Raw genomic sequence first — 18108 nt, 5'->3', positions numbered from 1 at the left:
GCCAGCCATATGGATCCAAAAGAAATCAGAGCTCTGGAGGGTTTTTAATCTGTATATTGACAGAAACCTTCACAACTCTTTGAGGTAGGACCTTTTTTTTTTCTCCCATATTACTGAGGAGGAACCTGAGGCTCAGAGGTAAGCAACTCCCCCCTCAAACAGTGAATAAATGGCCCGTACTCATGCTTGCTTGGTAGTGGCATCACTCGGGTAAGGAACAGGTCTGGGGATCAGAAAACTTGGGATTTGAGTCTCACTAGCTATAAGGCTCTGGAAAAACCTCACGAACCTGTTCATATTCCACTTTCTGCTCCACCCAACGGGGGCAAGAACCCCTGTATGCCCACTGGCGAAAGCGAGAAAAGTGCCTGGTGACTATGATCCTCCAAGATACAGCCTGCCCTAGGACTTCACCCCTGTAGTAGGGACAGCTGTATGTCAGCTGTAGTGATTAGTAGGCACTTCTGAGAGAAGCAGGCAGGCTAATTTGTTCTTAATGTAATCATAGTGAATTATGTGATCTATAATGAAGGTCTCCAACTTGCAATCAACTCTGTTACCAAAAAATCTGTACCAAAGATCATTTCCTCAAAATAATCTATCACAATTCTAGATAACCTTAAGCTTTATAGTCAAATGAATCATCAAAATTTACAACAGAACAACAGCACCATATAAGCTGAAATGAGAGTTCCTCATTAGAAAGCCTCATTTGGTGAATATTTTTACTTTGGGGAAAAAAAAAAATACACTTACCATTGTTTTCAAGCCAAAGATGGAATCTATTAGCCACAGGAGCCACTGTATATGATGTTACTGGACTATAGCCATTGTCCAAAGCCCACTTGACCAGATTCTCTTGGGTTGAAGGAATGTCATCTCTTATGGATTTGGTCATTATCATGGATCTTTCACTCTCTTTCCCAAAGCCAATACTGTTAGGAGCCTGAAGATAACAGCAAAATTTCACTCATGAGTCTAAAACTAAACAGTGCTTTGAGTAAGAATTAAATATCTGAAACACACAAATTCTACACTGTAGATGAAGGAACTACGTATTCTTTTGATCCCTATTTTCCTTGGGCTAAGGACACTGACACGAAAATCTTTAATAGCAGATTAAGGGAAATCTATTCATGCTGTTTGATCATGCCATTTGGGTAGCTTATATTGGTAAAAATAACCCAATGATTACCAAGTAGCTACATATGGTGTACACCTAGTATGTTCCTACAGTTAACATTTAAATTATATGTACATACATACCAAACTTTCCCTTATTTTTATTTAAAATGATGTATAAAGTATACAGATGTGCATGTTATACTGACAAAAATATACCCATCCTTCTATCTCCTATACCCTAGATTTAAATGACAGAAGGCACAATCTAGTTACTTCACTATGGAGATCATCTCATCTCTGTAGACTATTAAGTTCTTTATGGTGAACCAGTGTTGGTATTTCAGTTATAATTTATGCTCAATTTAATGATCCTGTCATTGTATTCATTTGTCAATTTTATTAAGTGACTATGCTTAGATTTTATTTTAAATATTAATTAGTTAATATGAGAACCAATATTTTTATCCCTCTGAGAACCAATATTTTTATCCAGCCATACAAGTGACTTTCATTTGGTAGTTAGTTACAAAATTAAAAGTGAATGAATGACAGAAATCCTTCCAAGAAAGGACTGAGTAACCAAGACATGGACGGTAAATTTCCACACCACCTGGCTCCTAGGGCAGTGATCTTGTCAGATAGTGAGGGAGCTGAATGCTATAGGGGAGACACCAAGGAGAAGGCACCATATTTTCAACAACTGCTCCAACAAGGCTGGAAAGCTCTTCCAGCCTGCAGATTAGACCATTTTCATGCCATATAAAGATCACTTTAATTTCCATGCCCGATTATTTTCTCCTGCATACATGCAGCATTTTTCCCTAAATTCCCCATTTGTTTCCCATTCTGTTTGCCCCTAACATGACTAAATATTAATCCTTTCCCACTATAAAACCATAGAAGACTCATAGGCTCTAAGTTCTCTTGGCCTCTTTGGTTGTGGGATATTGGCTGAGGACACATATTTTCAGTTCAAAGCTCAAATGATCTCCCCTGCTACATTTTCCTGCTACCCAAAGTGCTTATCCGAAACTACCAGACTGGCCAGTCACAATCATGCATGCAAAGGAACCAGACAGAGCTTTAACCATGCTTCATAGCCATCTGTGAAAAACTTAGTTTTACAGGTTTGGAATATTCTAGCTCTTGGTGTGATTCAGAGAAAATGCCTTAGGGGAAGGAAAGGTTTAAAAAAAAAAAAAAACAACAAAACTAAACTGAGGTAAAGAAGGATCCAATTAGTTCTTCAAACTTAGTTTCCTAGGCGCAGTCTCTAGCCTTTGAAAGCAGCATGTCATTTTGATTGGCTGGAGTTGCAACACTGGCCTCCCCAGTACCGGTTGGCCTCATCTGCCCTAGTCTCTCACGTTGTTGGACAGCTGAGAAAATACTGTATTTCCAGAAGACTATCATCACAACTGCCACCTGTCTTTTTTTTTTTGGTACCAATATGGAATGATTTGTTTACACCTTTCCACATTAAATCTAGGAGCTGTCAGTACAACTCATATTGATTACACCTCGGGACTTACAAGGCTAGAAATCTATCTACACATTTGTAAAACAGCAAGGCTTGGCAAGCCAGTTCCTTCCCAGCAATGAGTGAAATCCTCACCCTGTATTTCTGGGAGTCCCCAGGCTTTTTTTCTAAGGCTTCAGTGTAGCTACTCCAAATGGGAGTGTTCAGTGAGTGGGGGGGATCTCCAAATCCCACCACCATGTTTCAGCCACATCTTTGTGAGGGATGATGAGCTAGGTCAAGTCCAAGCACCTCCCTCCCCACTTCCCTTCCACTGCCAAACACACACTTGCATCAGAACTGATGGTGGACAGGGGGAGAGGTGGTCAGAGATGTAATGCATATTCCCACTGGGACTAAAATGTGTCCTTTCCAAGAATAAGCTGGCCAATGTCAACCTTGAAGTGCTAAGGCCATTTGAAATAATACAACAAAAAATTTCTAGTAAGTTTCCTCAATCTATTCTTTTATGTTTTGGAGGTTCTTCCACAATGTGACTATGCACAGTCCATAAGGGATGTGAAGAAAGAGCCAGAGCTGGGCATGGTAATGTGGGTGCTTCTTGTATTCCCGTTCTTGTCCACGGTCCTGCCCGTGCCCATCTCTGGACCGTTCTGTCATTTGGAGGGTGCATTCTGCCCCATGCCCCACCCCCTATGAGCACACACATGGAACTCATGCTTAAGGGGGGGGCTCTTTACATTTACCCTATCAAGTTCCTCACAACTCTTTTAATTGACGTTTTGTTCTTCAGTTTGCTTAGAGCCGTTAATTGCTCCTCTAGACAAACTTTTGAAAAGTTGCTTGGGGAAGGAAGATGGCCCCCTTGTCTGTGGCAGGCACTGTGTTAGAAGCTTTACATATGTTATTTAATTCTCCTCTAAAATATAAAGAGATAGGCATTACTATTCCCTGATTAGAGAAGGGGAACCTGAGAAGCACAGAAGTAGCATGTATGGCTGAGAACCCACCACGTGCACATAGTGTGGCAAGTGCTTAAATGAAATACCCGGGAAGCACCTGACAAATGTTTGTTGAAGGACTAAATGAATGAACGAAAACACTGGGCCATATCTCACAAGAATTCCCACGTGAGTACTATCATCACACCAGTTTCACAGGTAAGGCTACAGACCCTGAATTTAGTTGGGTTCCCCACTATTAACTAGGAGGAATGACAATCAGAAATGGGATCTGATTCCAGCCCCATCAGGAACCAAAACTATGGTTCTTTCCAATCTACCAGGTTGTCTCTGAAGAAAATACTAGGGACAAGGCCACGATAAACCCTTCCCCCTTTCTAAGCATGAATGTATGCTCTTTTAGTAGCAGGTACCTTTTCCTCACAGCACAGGCAGAAGTCACATCTGAGACTGAGAGTTAGGAAATCACAAAGCATGAAACTGACTGGGAGAATAAAAAAGAACATCATGCAACATTACCTAATTGTTTAGTAATGTTGTCATGCATTGTCCAAAATTGGCCTGGAACAGGAGTACAGCCAAAGAGGGGAATATAAACAGATCTTGCACTGGGATGAGCAATCTCAACTCCAACCTTTCTTATTCATACGAAAAGTAAGGACACTCACAGCAAACTCCAGGAACACATACTCAGGTACAGAAAGAGCCACTAAAGGGTCAGGGCCTGAAAGAACACTGACACAACTCCAGCAGGGAATTAAAATGTACCGTATGTTTTCGCCTTTCAAAGCATGATTCCCTTTCCTGTTTTTGTTACTCTGAAAATTGAAAACATTTGGTCGGTGTGCCAGGCAGCAAATGCTGTAGACACCCCAGGTCACCAACACCCCTCATGCCATGCCAGGGAAAGCAATCAGAACAGCTCTGACTTCAGAAAATCACAGCTGGGCTTTGTTCTCAACACCAAATTAATGGATCACCCTTATACATGATGGTTTCTTTGGATCCTCTCAAAGTTAAAAAAAACAAAACAAAACAAAAAAACAATGACAATAACAAAAAACCCACAGGAACCAGAAACGATTACTTTAAAATTAAGATGCGTATGCTCGTGGCTTTGCCTGCTGCCTCTGGTGAATGTTCATGCACGATGGTACCTAAGGGAGCACTGGCTTTGCTCACTGCTGGATCACACTAAAGGTGCCACGAATAAATAACACCAAGACCAAAGGCATCCCTTCCCACCAAATACTGAAAACATAAAATCCTCTCCAACTGATCTGATGCAGGTACTGGAAAAGGAATCGGACACAATAGTTTAAAAAGACAATGCACAAAAATTTATATCTACAAAAGAGAAGATAAGGTAATTATATTCTTAAAAATGAGGAGGGGGAGGTTTTTCTTTAACTTGCAATGTGATTTGTGCAGTTTTCTGTCAAACAGTTATCTCCTTAAACATATCTGAAAAAGATTTATTTTGGGGTGCCTGGGTGGTGCAGTTGGTTAAGTATCTGACTCCTGGTTTCAGCTCAGGACATGATCTTGGGGTCATGAGATCAAGCCCCATGTAAGGCTCCAGACTCATCTTGGAGTCTGCTTGAGATTCTCTCTCCTTTTCCTTCCAACCTCTCCCCGCAGTCCCCCACCCCCACACTCTCTCTCTCAAATAAATAAATCTTTAAAAATTTTTTATTTTACTAAATTTCAACATTCAACTTTTCAGGAAACTAGCTGGTATTTGCCTATCATGCCAAACAAATAAACTTAAGTGTATTTCCTTCATGAAAATAATGCTTAGGAAATAGGCTGGGGTTACTATTCCTGTGTCATTTCACTAACCTCTCCATTAGCGTGATTCTTTTATCAGTGTTTCTCTCTCAGAAGTTAGAAGCAAGCAAAAAGACACGCCAACAGCATGTGTTTATCTCAAAAAGACAAGTTAACAGTATGAGCTGGGGTCAGCCCAATTTTCTACACCTTCCCTAAATACCTAACCCCAAAGTAAGAGCTGATATTCAGTACCATGACACTGAGGCCCTTACAGGATGACTGTCAACCATGAAAGGCCCCATTGTGCTCGTTATTTTACACTTGCTCTGACTAGAAGCTACGCTCATACGCTTCAGGAATTTCACAAATGAGGCAACAGGGTCCAGAGAGGTTAAGGGACTTGCCCAAGGTCACAGTTTGTAAATGGCAGTCTGGACTCCAATCTTGATCTTGACCCCAGAGGCCACGCTTTTAATCCCCACACTGTCTGCCCTTGTCAGGAGAAACCAAGGAGCATCCTATTTTACAAAGTGAAAAGTAACAGAGAAAGCTCAGAGAAGCAGAAACTTCACAAAAATAACACATATAAGCACAGCTGAAATCACTGCCGTACATCAAAACAAAGAAATGCTCAACCAACTTACAATAACTTTCAGGTTTCCCTTAACATCGAAAGACTTGATCACCCAGTTGACAGACTTTTTGCACTTCAAGATCAGGATGAGATTTCTGACCACCTCCAGGTCCTTTCGAGAAGGTCTTATGTCAATTATTATATCCACCTGGAAAGCACTGTGAATGGAAAACAAAGGCAAAGTTAGGCCCCAGATGCCAGAAAGTTGCAACTATCTCCTCCCTTCCAAGTCTTCATGTTTCCAGTGTCTGGCCAGTTGATTAAAAAGCTGGAGTTGAGCCCAGGCAAATGACATGTGCAAAACAGATTGTTAGTGCACACAAAACAAAATGGTTTTACATAACAATAGACAAATATGCCTGCTGATAATTAGGCACTAAAATTTTTCTCCTTCTTGAGTGGGGGAAAAAAAAAGATGGTTACTTAATGCATCTACGGTTTGAAATGGACTTGGGCAACCAGAGGAGTTTACTTTTAAAGCAAATTGTTGCTCTCCAACCTTCAACACCTTCAATGTGTAACTTTTCCAATTTCCTACAAGCCCAAAATCCTTCAAAACCGGAAATTTAAGTGCCAGTTTGGTAAGGAAGGTGTCAGGGAGGAGGGAGTCCTGGTAGTAAAAAAACAAACTAGGACACTTCAGATAAAATAAGAAGCAAAGGGCTAGAAAATCTGAATCTGAATAGAAGGTTTGCTTAAGCCATTAACATTTGCTACAGAATCATATCTGCATTTACTTTCCCAAACTTCTGGTTATACAGTTATTAATATAAAGAAAACAGATGGTCAACCAAGTGATTACTGGAAAATTGATGAATACAACCCAAACTTCTAAGAATTCCATATAAAAAATAATTTTTTTTAACCAAACAACATTTCTGTCATTCTGAATTTAGAGGACAGTCTTTCTTTCCATTAGGTTTTACATACTTGTAAAGCATATGATGAATGATATACTCAAATGAAGCCTGAGGCTTAATATCTAAGCACATTTGCCAGATTGCTTCTATTCCCATTCTCTTTTAAATTTTCCACAAAATTCTTCATGTGGGATAGAATGGAATCTTCCCCAAACTGATGTGTAGTTTATTCACTTTTGGAAGCAAAAATTTGATTAGGATTTTAACTTTGAAATCCCTCTACAATATAAATTTACATTTTAAGTCACTAGTCCACAGGAATGCAGGCTAAAGTGGGAGAAAGAGCCACTTTTCCTCTTTTATTTTCTTTTTTAATTTCCTAATCATTCCTGACAAAGAGAGTTAAATTTTTAGTCCTGGGGCAGGAAGCTGAGGGTGGAAGAAGGAGAAAAAGAACACAAAGTAGAGGCAGGTCATATCTAATGGCTCTCTGGTGTGTCACCATGAAGGGCCACACCTACACACACAGACACACACACACATACACCCCCCCCCAAAGTAGGAGTGCAAATGCGCAAGGAACAGAATTTCATTAAAAACACAATGTTATTAAAATTATATTAATAAGGCATATTTCCTAATTTTTCTTATCAGGGATAACCTCCGTCAAGGAGATAATGATGGAGCAAGAGTGAGTTCTGTCCTATAATTAATGTCCAGGAAGTTCACAGGAAGCATCAGAAATTCATCTAGAATATAGGGGATCTAGAGGCAGATGCAGAAAATAAAATATACCATTGGTGCCTTCACTCCCTTTTTCAAAACTTCTGTTAATTCACCCAAAGCATCAAACCTCATACACAGGTAGGGCTCTATGTCTCTCTGCCTCAAGTCAGCCAAGACCTTTATTTTCATCTCTCTCTTTTTTAAGATTTTATTTATTTAATTATTTATCTTAGAGAGCGAGAGAGAGAGAGAAAGGGGGGGGGGCAAGCGGGGGTAGGGGCAAAGGGAGAGGGACGGACTCTCAAGCACACTCTGGGCTGAGCGTGCAGCCCTACATGAGGGTCAGTTTCATGACCGGGAGACCACAACCTGAGCCGAAACCAAGAATTGGACACTTAACTGACTGTACCACCCAGGTGTCCCTTTCATCTTTTCTCAGTTCAACACACACACACACACACACACACACACACACACACACACACACACTCACTCTCTCTCTCTCTCTCTCTTTACTTACCTGTAGGGGTTAGAGTTGGGGGTAATTAACTCAATGATGTGTACTTCCTTATCCTGGGGCTGGCTGGCTATCACACAACCCTCTGCTGCTTTGGGCTGAAGGTACTCAGCAAGGTAATTGAGTGAGAGAAAGTTCTTTCCTATGTTGCACGTGGGAGGGAACACTTGATCTGAAAGTAAAGAAGCACAGGACAACCTGTCAAGCCATGGAGCTATATGGTAACCAGACTCGGAGGGAAGATCACAGTGACATTGAGCAGGTGCAGGACACAGGGAACCAGAAGCCCTAGGAGTGCCTTAGAACTCCTAAGCCAGGGCCCTGAAATGCCTCCCATACAGTCACCAGTGACCTCCTACTGACCAACTCCAGTAATCTCTCTGGGTCCAAATCTTCTCCTTTCCTGTTCTCTGCGAGACTGCTTTGTCCTCACCCACTTCCTCTGACCTAGCTCTTGTCCCTTTCCCTGCCCCCTCCTGTTCTGCCCATTCTTTAAACACCAGCAATCCTCAATTTTGGTGCACACCTATTTAGTACCCTATCCCAGAGATCCTGATTCAGAAGATCTGGGGTGGGGGTGGGGGCCACCTAGGAAGCTTTCTTTCCGGAAAAGCTCCATAGCTGATTCTGATACAAAACCAAGGCTGAGACCTCCGTTCCTTCGTCAATCCCCGTTTTGTCTCCTATTCTTCCCAGATGATCTCCATCACTCCCAGGGCTTCAGCTCGCACCTAGATCATGACTCCTTTATTGAGCTGCAGACCTGTGCTGCCTTCTATCTACCAAGAACCTAAAAATCCAATAGATATTTCACAGCCCGCATACTCACAACTGAAATCAATCCATCTATCCTATTCCCCAGATATGCTCCCCCACCTTGGATATTTGCTATTAGGAGAACCAACCACCTAATTAATTCTCTGGCCTGCTATGGAGATATTTACTCATCACAACACTACAGATCTGAAGACTGAAGGAAGGAGTTTGGGGGAAACAGTGAGGACAGACTTTCACTCTTTCTCACAATCTTAGCACAGGTGACGAATGCTTTGATAACACTTTACAGTTTACAAGGTGCTTTTACAAACATCATCCCATTGTGCTGGGGGCTGCTCATCACCTCCACCGGGGGAAAGCGACACAAGTACCCAGAGTCTGAAGATAGTCCCGCAACGGCACATGCCGTTCACACAGCACTGTGCTTGATGGGATTTCCAGCCAGCAGTTTAAATGTTTAAACAGGACTTGAAACTGCTGGCAGGATGACAGCTGGGACCAGTGTCAGGGAAGTTCTAGGTGTAGCAGACTTTTTTTCAGAAGGGGTAATTAATCAGAGCCCTGGCACTTTAATGAAACAAACTTCTGCCTCTTTCATTTAAGAGATGGGATGCTGGGGTTCAAATTCACTGGCAAGTTTCACTCCAGAGAAAGGGATCGGCCCAGGAGGTCCCCAGATTGGGCTGATGCTGCCCTGCTCCCAACCCCCACCAAGCCTGCGTCACCTCCCTTGGGCCGAGGTCCACAGCACACATGGCGGCATCCTGGCTCCAGGAACCGTGGCGCCCTCAGCACCAGGCCTGGACCAGATGGGACCAGAGGAGCTCACGAGGCCCCAGCAGGCAGGCTCTTCACCCTGCATGTCTCCCTACAGACCCCCTCAGAGAGAAGAGGCCAGGGCTCCACTGACTCCAGCGGCTGGAGCAGTCTCCCTTTGCCAGTCCCAGCCACATCTGCTGAGGGTTTTGCCAGATGAACAGATGAGGAATGCACACCGTGCTGCTGCAGGCCTGCGGATGCCTCCCCCAGATCACAGGACGGAAAATGATACTGGAGTGGCAAGACTGAAATGGAATCAAGACTCAGAGGGGATGTGTATGGGTCAGGGACAAGCTAGTCTGGAACTCAAGAGACTAGGACCTCCTGGGACTCTGGCCTATCGCTCCATCCAGTCCACAGGTGTGCCTGGATTGCACCTGGCATAGAGCAAGCACACGGCATAGGTTTCCTGAATGGACAAACAGTGATGTGAGATTGGAGACAAATGACAAAAAACTCACGCACACTTTGACCCTCCAAAGCCACTAAGAAAAGTTTGTTTAAAAGTTGTGTTATTAAGGGTTCAAGTCCCAGAGGCCATTGTCGCTAAGCTGAATTAGCTGATCACTTTCTGTTGTGTGTACATGTCTATATATGAGTTCTTTTTCCCCTGAACGACCTTCTGTACGCCTGGCATCAAAACTTAGACCAACTGCCAAGTAGAAAGGAAACCACAAAGGGGAATCCCCGGGTAGAAACCTGGCAAGTTTTGGGAGGGGGGGGGGGGGGAGTCACATGCTTATTTGTATTTTAGGAAAGGACTGACAAATAACTTTGCAACCTAGAATGATATCCTCTGAGAATGGAGGGTGGGGTGGGGGGGGTGCATGGTGGTAATGCAAACTCCTCATTTTCCTCCTGTGGAAAGTGAGGCTTAAGTGGGAAATCAGAGGGTTGCTTGAAGTTTCACAGCTGGGATAAGAACTGAAACTCCTCAATTCTTCCACTCTAGATTTGCACGTTACAGTCACAGTTCTCCAATATTAGCATGTATCTGAATCACCAGACATGCTTGTTAAAACTCAGATGGCTAGATCCCACCCCCAGAGTTTTCAATTTGGTTGGTCTTGGGTGGGCCCAAGAACTGGCATTTCTAACAAGTTCCCAGGTGATGAAAATGCCACTGGGGATATAGCAAGAGGAGGCTCATGGGCTGAGATCCCTGGATTCAAGCTAGGTAGAGACAACTCAGGTTTGGGAGCTGGCTCATGAGTCCCGTTCAGCAGAGCCTGATCCATGGTAATAGACAACATCACCTTGTGGTCCACCAACCCAACCAAGGACCCTCATTTAACCCAACTGCTCTTCTCCATGCTGTCTACCAGGGACTCATACCCAGCTGGTGGCTGGAATCAAGTTTCAGGGGCTCCAAAGGGGTTATTAAGGAGTCACCAGTTTTTACTGGACTAGACACCACGTCCTTTAAGTTCTTCTCTGACTCAGCGTGTGGCCCTGGGGACATCACTTAATCCTTCTCTCAAGGCAGGCGACAGCTACGCATTAAAGTTCATGCACTGTCAAGAGAACAGGTCAACATTCTAAATGTTACTGTAATACCTTTTCTTATTCTAACAAATTCTGGGTAATCAGCATTCTTTGATGCTACTAGAGTTCTGCTTCAGAATTGCAGACCACTGTGGGGGTGTGTGTGGCTTAGAACCTTTGTTAAAAGAGGTTCTTCATTTTGTTCCAATGGGACTTGACTTCTATAAGCTACCTGACCCCCCGCAGAGTCCAGTAACAAACTTGAACTTTTTGAACCCAACACACATCTAAAACTCTTCTCTCTGCAAAACAAATCTTCCCATCTGGGTGCCTACTTGCACTTTTAGGATGCACTTACTTGGCTAAGACTTAATATACGGCATTAGGAAATAAGCATTTGACTCAGGAGTCAGGAAACCTGGGTTTGAATTCTGGCTTCACCCCTGGCTAATGTGGATTTGAGCAAGCTAGCTTCACCCACCACTAACCCCTCTGTAAAATGGTGGAAATAATGGTTTCCTCCTAGGATTACTGGCGAGTAGGGTGGGGTCCATGGGAAAGGCACCTGTTGTGGCCGCGTTGTGGCTTCTGCATATAGCACACACTCCAACATCAGTGTCCTCCTTTCCTGCACCTGTCACACAGCCCAAGTATAAGAATGGGCCATGAACAAGCATTCCATAACCCGTGCTGTGCTGTCATGTAGCCTGTGAAAGGGGTGAACGTGCTGTTGAATTCAACAGAAAGCAGATGGACGCTGAAGACGAGACATGCGGTTTTCACATCATCACCTGACTACAAGAACTCATTCATGAGAGTTGTTATTTCTAGTAACTCAGGGGGGCTCCAAATATGCTCAACTAAAAATAATGATGAAAGAAGTTATTTTTAAAAATGGGCCTTCAAGCTGACTGACCAGATATTTATATCCCTCTGCAAGGCAAGGAAATTAAAACGGACCCTCTCTTATCAAGGCCACACAGTTCCTTTCTCCAGTAATTTTGTCCTTGTAACTGGCGTAAGCTTTAAAAATATATTCAAACACTTTTCCTCTGCTATTGTCCAAAATCTAACTGATGTTTCGAAGACCATAAACTAACATTAGCTTCCAATGTTTGCAGGTTAACAGGTAAGGGGATGCCCTAACTGTTGACTCCTTCCGGCAACTCCTCCTTTCCATTGGTGATCACCTCCTTTCCCTCACCTCAGATTCTCACCCTTCAGTTACTCTGACTTCTGTGCATGGATGTCTTCTAAACCCTATACCGCAACCTCCTCCTCTCTCAACTGTGTTATTCCCCATTTCCTACTTGGTTGTTACCAGGCCTGTTTCCTCAGAAGGAAAAAAAGAGAAGGAGGGAGCGTGAGGGGAGCAGGCCCAATGATCTCCCAGGTCCCTGCCAGCTCTAACATTCTGTAATTCTAGGATTCCTTGCCCTAACCACCTGGTCTCTGAAAAGAAAACAACTGAGTGTCATAAATCAGTCATTAATTGAAACCACATAAAATTTACCTTCTCCCACTTTAATATAAATGTTTCTTGCTATCTTGAGTTCAGTGAATGAAGTGACTGCTCCGTACTCCTTTCGAGCCCAATTTAACAGATGTTCGTTTCCATGGGGGAAGCTCCTTTCTTCTGTTTCTGCTGACAAGGAGAAGTTTCCTGATGAAAACTGGACTGTGGAACCCTGAGACACCTAGAGGAAACAGAATAGAATAGAATAGAGGAACATACATATTTATTGTGGAGCAGTCATGGGGAGCTGAATCATAGTTAAAGAGAGCACTTATCAACCAATGGGTATTTGTCAATCCATCTTCTTCTCTTTGTTACACAGGCCGATCATCTTTTTTCAGCAGCAGATTCAAGAAAGCAGTCCCACGGCTACTTCTCCCAGGAAACAACAAAGCTACCAATGACGCAGGATGTCCCTAAGAATTTTCAAAGAACTCTGTGATGAGAGACCACAGAGTGCACTGTGAATGATCATTGCTGTTTTTTTCTGATATCTACATTTAAGTAATTTCAAGTAACGGGTTTCAAGTCAAGTAGAAAGCCTTGATGAGTGTTGTCATGGGTTTATAGTGGCCTTCAAGATCAGGACAAGCAATCCAAAGTCCTGCTAGCAAGTAAACTTGACTTTCAGGTCATCCATGACCACAGCATCTACCAAAAGTCAACCACCATGGAGACACAAAAAGAATCCCCCTTTGGTTTATGTTCTCTTGAACACGGAGATAAAAAAAAAGAATTACTGGAGACTGCCAGTCTTCTACCACATTACACTGCTTCCTAGAAGTGAGTGAGATGCATGTATGCTACCGTTTATTTTGAAGACCCCCAAATACCCACAGATAATGAAGTCAAGAGGCTGCTGGACTGATCCCAGTACAACTTTCAGGATGATTTATGCAAGTACCACATTCTTGCTCGATGTATTTAGACAATCGCTGACCTAGCACATCATGGTATATATAATTAACACATGCAAAGAAAGAAAATTATCATCTCGTTGCTGCACTGTAATCAAATTTAGTTGGTGAAAATATGCATGTCATCTTTACTGGCTAGCATTTGCAAAAATAAATGATTTTATGAATGTCAGGGTGAAACCTCAAATTGTCAGCAAAAATGTTCATAAATTCCCAAATTCCCAAGTCACACAACTATAAATGTGTTAAATTTCACGTTAACAATTTACCACTAACAAAAAGCACAACAGTTTCTGAAGGGATTATAAATAACCAACCAAAGGCAGGGTGAGAGAAGGAATTTTGCTTATGGTTCTACTGCTTACAGCAGTGTTTTCAAGCTTAATGTACATACGAAATGGTACTTATCCTAACTATTGTGCTGGCCTTAACAGTTTCTATTCAATTATATGTATGTACAGTAGTCTCCCCTTATCTGTGGGGCACACCTTCCAAGACCCCCAGTGGATTCCTGAAACCAGAGACAGTACTGAACCCTGTGTACACCATGTTTTTTCCTACACATACATACCTATAATAAAGTTTAATTTATAATTGACACACAGTAAGATATTAATAATAATTAGTAATAAAACAGAGGAATTAAAACAATAGGTTGTAAATAAAAGTTATGTGAATGTGGTCTTCTTCAAAACATCTTATTGTACTATATTCGTCCTTCTTCTTGTGATGATGTCAGATTATAAAATGCTTACGTGAGGAGGGACTCCTCCGAGGCTCAGCTGGTAAAGTGTCTGACTCTTGATTTCAGCTCAGATCATGACTTCAGGGTCATGAGATCAAGCCCCATGTTGGGCTCCACGCTCAATGGGAGGCTGCTTGAGATAGTTCTCTCTCCCTCTGCCCCTCCCCCTGCATGTGAGCTCACTCGCTCTCTCTCACTAAAATAAATAAATAAATCTTTAAAAAAAAATTCCTACATGAGGAGATGGAGTGAGGCTAATGACATAGGCATTGTGACGCAGTGTTAGGCTACCAGTGACCTCCTGACGATGTCAGGAGGAGGACTGTCTGCTTCTAGACCGCAGCTGACCACCAATCAAAGAAACCACGGAAAGTAAAACGGCAGGTAAGCGGGCACTACTCTATTTTTTTTTAAAATGCCAGCAAAGAAGTTCTTCACCAGATTGATTCCATGATCTACTGATGCTATGGTCTCACTCTTGGCTGAGAAGCAGAAGCATTTAAGAGCTTCGGAATATCCTGAGGTCCAGGCCACACCCCAGACCAATTAGAATCTTAGGGATGGGACTCAGACATCAGAATATCTTAAGGGCCCCTGTGGGATTCCCAAGCTCAGCCATGGTGGAGAAGCCCTGCCTTACCTGGTACGGAGTGATCCATAGTTTGAAAAGTGTTATTATAGGTCAGGGGCAGTGTGGGTACCTTGCAGCTTCCTCTATACCAGTAGTTCTTTTTTTTTTTTTTTTTTAAAGATTTTATTTATTTATTTGACAGAGAGAAATCACAAGTAGGCAGAGAGGCAGGCAGAGAGAGAGGAGGAAGCAGGCTCCCTGCTGAGCAGAAAGCCCGATGTGGGGCTTGAACCCAGGACCTGGGATCATGACCTGAGCCGAAGGCAGCGGCTTAACCCACTGAGCCACCCAGGCGCCCTATACCAGTAGTTCTTAACTGGAGTGATTTCTGTCCCCCTGGGGACTTTTGGAAATGTCTGGAAACATTTTTTTTATTGTCACAACTGGGAGGAGGGGCTGTCTAGTGAACAGAGGCCGGGGTGCTCCTCAGCATCCCTGTCCCCCATTCTACAATTGCAGCCCCCACAAGCAAGAATTAGCCAAAATGGGGGTGTCTGGGTGGCTCAGATGATTAAAGCATCTGCCTTCAGCTCAGGTCATGATCTCCAGGTCTTGGGATCAAGCCCTGCCTTGGGCTCCCAGCCCAGTGAGGAGTCTGCTTCTCCCTCTGCCTGCCTCTCCTCCTGCTTGTGCTCTCTCTCTCTCTCTTTAATGAATAAATAAGATCTTTAAAAGAAAAGGAAAAAAAAAGAAGAAGTAGCCAAAATGTTAATAGTACTGTGACTGAGAAATGCTGGTCTACACTATGAACTGACTGCACGTTAGTAACATTCAAACATCTACTGGATCCCCAGATTGGATCCCCAAATCGATAGCCCCCTCTATGCTAGAAGCTGGGCTGTCTAGTACTTAATAAAGAATAAGAGAAGCTTCCCCATTTGTACTGGCCCGGGAAGCTGAGAACTAATCATTACTAGGCTGGACATAAATGACCTCTAACATATGTAGTTACCCCTCCTGCACACCTACTATCAGGCTCCATGAAGTACTCCGAGGTGTGATAATGACATTTGCTAAATGTCCTGATGCCAGTTATATACAAGCAAAACCAGTGGGGACAGTTTAGCTTTGCCCTTGTTTTGACAATGCCTAAGAAAAAGTTCCCGAACCGTTTACCTGCCAACCCTCGTCTAAATCCTCCAAGGCTTAGCTACTCACCAACACTGAATTCCAGCGTTTATCTGGTTTTTATGACTTAAGCACTGTAGCAAAACCTTCTTTCCACCAAAAAGCATTTGTGCTAATGGCGGCTAAAGGACTTGTGATGAAAAGTCATTTTTTTTCAAGCCTGTCACTGAGAAAAACCCACAACAGTGCAAAGGCTTTTGTCCCTCTGCCAGCACAGTTCTGAATGTTTAGGCAGGCACCTTGGATGCGCCTCTCTTTTGTGCTCATCGACAGCTATAAAATAAAGCACTTGAGTATTAAGCATCTTACAGAGAATGAATTCCTTCAGAGTGGAAGGTGGCCTCTACTGTGTCAGTAAGAGAAGAAATAGGGAGCAACTTCGAAATGTATGCTGAAGTCACAGAAAAGCAATCTGATGGCATGACCGATGCTTCAAGAAGGGTCAACTCCTGGCTGATCCCCCCAAGCACGGTCAACCCAGCTCAGGTCTGTGTTCTCCCAGGGCCAGCAGCAACTCGGCTCATAGACTCACGGCTGAGGAATTTGGAGAAGGAGTGAACTGCCACTCCTCAGGCACATTCCAAGGAGAAGAAAGCAAAGCTGCCAGAGGCAGTGAAGTGTCCCTGACTGCAGGTCAGTGGAAATTTTCTGCTATGGCAAGAGGTTAGTCAGCACCCCTGACCACCCGCTCTCCTGGCTCAGCCAAAGCTGGATGCTGACAAAGGCCTCCCCCAACCCCCACTGAGCTTTAGAAGGTAATGTTATTTCCATCTGATCCTTGGACGACCTATGAGTGAGGCCACTATGATTTCCACAGCAGAGAAGAAGAAACCTCTGAGAAGCTATGGGCCTACCCAAGGTCAGAGAGTCAGCACTGGAGCAAGAACAGAACAGGAGACTTCTGACTCCTGGTCACAGCTGGCCCCTGCACCAATCCTGCCAAAAAGAAGACCTCACCAGCTCCCAAGGCAGATTTCTGTTCTATCTGTAAGATTTGCCTTAGGCCCATGTGTCAGAGCTCTGCCTTCCAGACCAAGAACTCCTTCCTCTTCTCTTCCTGAGACAAGCCTTCAAATGTTGGAAGATGTCCTTTGACCCCGATCACGACTTTGGTTCTTCAGGGCGCTATTTCCAGCCCCCTCAACAACTCCCCAGATATTGTGGTTCTCAGAGCTTTACCAGCATAGTCTCGGAAACACAGTGCCTGGGACAAGACTTGGGGTTTGGGGTGTGGTCCGACAAAGGCCCTGTGATGGTTAATTCTGTGTCAGCCTGGCAGGGTGCCCAGAGTATCGGTCAAACGTGATTCTGAGTATTTCCGTGAGGGTGTCTGTGCATGATATTAACATTTACATCAGTAGACTGAGTAAAACGGCCTGCCCCTCCTATCAAGTGTGGGCCTCCAATCAGTTGAAGGCCTGGCCCCTCCCTCTGAGTAAGAGAAAATCTCCTGCCTGACAAGCTCATCTCCTTCAGACTGGGACATAGCTCTTCCTGCTTCTACAGTAACCTGCTGGCCTTCGGATTCAAATTGAGGCAGACTCTGAGGATTTGGGGACTTGCCAGCCTCCATAATCATCCAAGCTAATTCCTTAACATACATCTCTTTCTACAAATATGTGGACCCTTAACGAGGCCCAAAATCACATTAAGCTTTTTCATCAACTGAACCCTGCTGGTATCTCATATTCATTAATTTATACTTTAAACATACTTGTGACAAATATTTATTGAGCACCTGCCTCCCCTATGCCATGTACCACTGGAGATGCTGGGATAAATAGTACAGAAGGTGACAGACAAAACTCCCCATCCTTGTGGAGCTTACAGTCTAGTAAGGAAGTGAGAGGAGCACAGTAAGTCAGTCAAATACGAAATATCCTAAGAAATGCTATGCAAAGAGGAGAGGAGAAGGTTTAAATGTTGTCGTGGGGAAAGACCAACTGAGGAAGTCACTGAGCAGTTAAATCCCTGAAAAAGAGAGACAGCAAGCCCTGCAGATGGATGTAAGAA

At 43.5% G+C, this 18108-nt stretch overlaps 1 protein-coding gene across 4 annotated transcripts in view; it reads right to left on the bottom strand.

The window, feature by feature from the left end:
* Positions 1-18108, bottom strand: part of TGFBR3 (transforming growth factor beta receptor 3) — a 199181-nt gene that overhangs the window by 38593 nt on the left and 142480 nt on the right. For all 4 annotated transcript variants that reach the window (XM_047725460.1, XM_047725461.1, XM_047725458.1 and 1 more), the window contains exons 5-8: positions 12672-12855; positions 8081-8249; positions 5985-6132; positions 757-946 (exon numbers count right to left, since the gene is read on the bottom strand). In XM_047725460.1, coding sequence (XP_047581416.1) covers positions 757-946; positions 5985-6132; positions 8081-8249; positions 12672-12855 — 691 coding nt within the window. The remainder of the gene's footprint in view (positions 1-756; positions 947-5984; positions 6133-8080; positions 8250-12671; positions 12856-18108) is intronic.

The sequence above is a fragment of the Lutra lutra genome, chromosome 4 (assembly GCF_902655055.1).
Source record: "Lutra lutra chromosome 4, mLutLut1.2, whole genome shotgun sequence".
NCBI classification, from domain to species: Eukaryota; Metazoa; Chordata; class Mammalia; order Carnivora; family Mustelidae; genus Lutra; species Lutra lutra.
The sequence above is the reverse complement of the archived record's forward strand: the minus strand, read 5'-3'. Positions and strand labels throughout refer to the sequence as shown.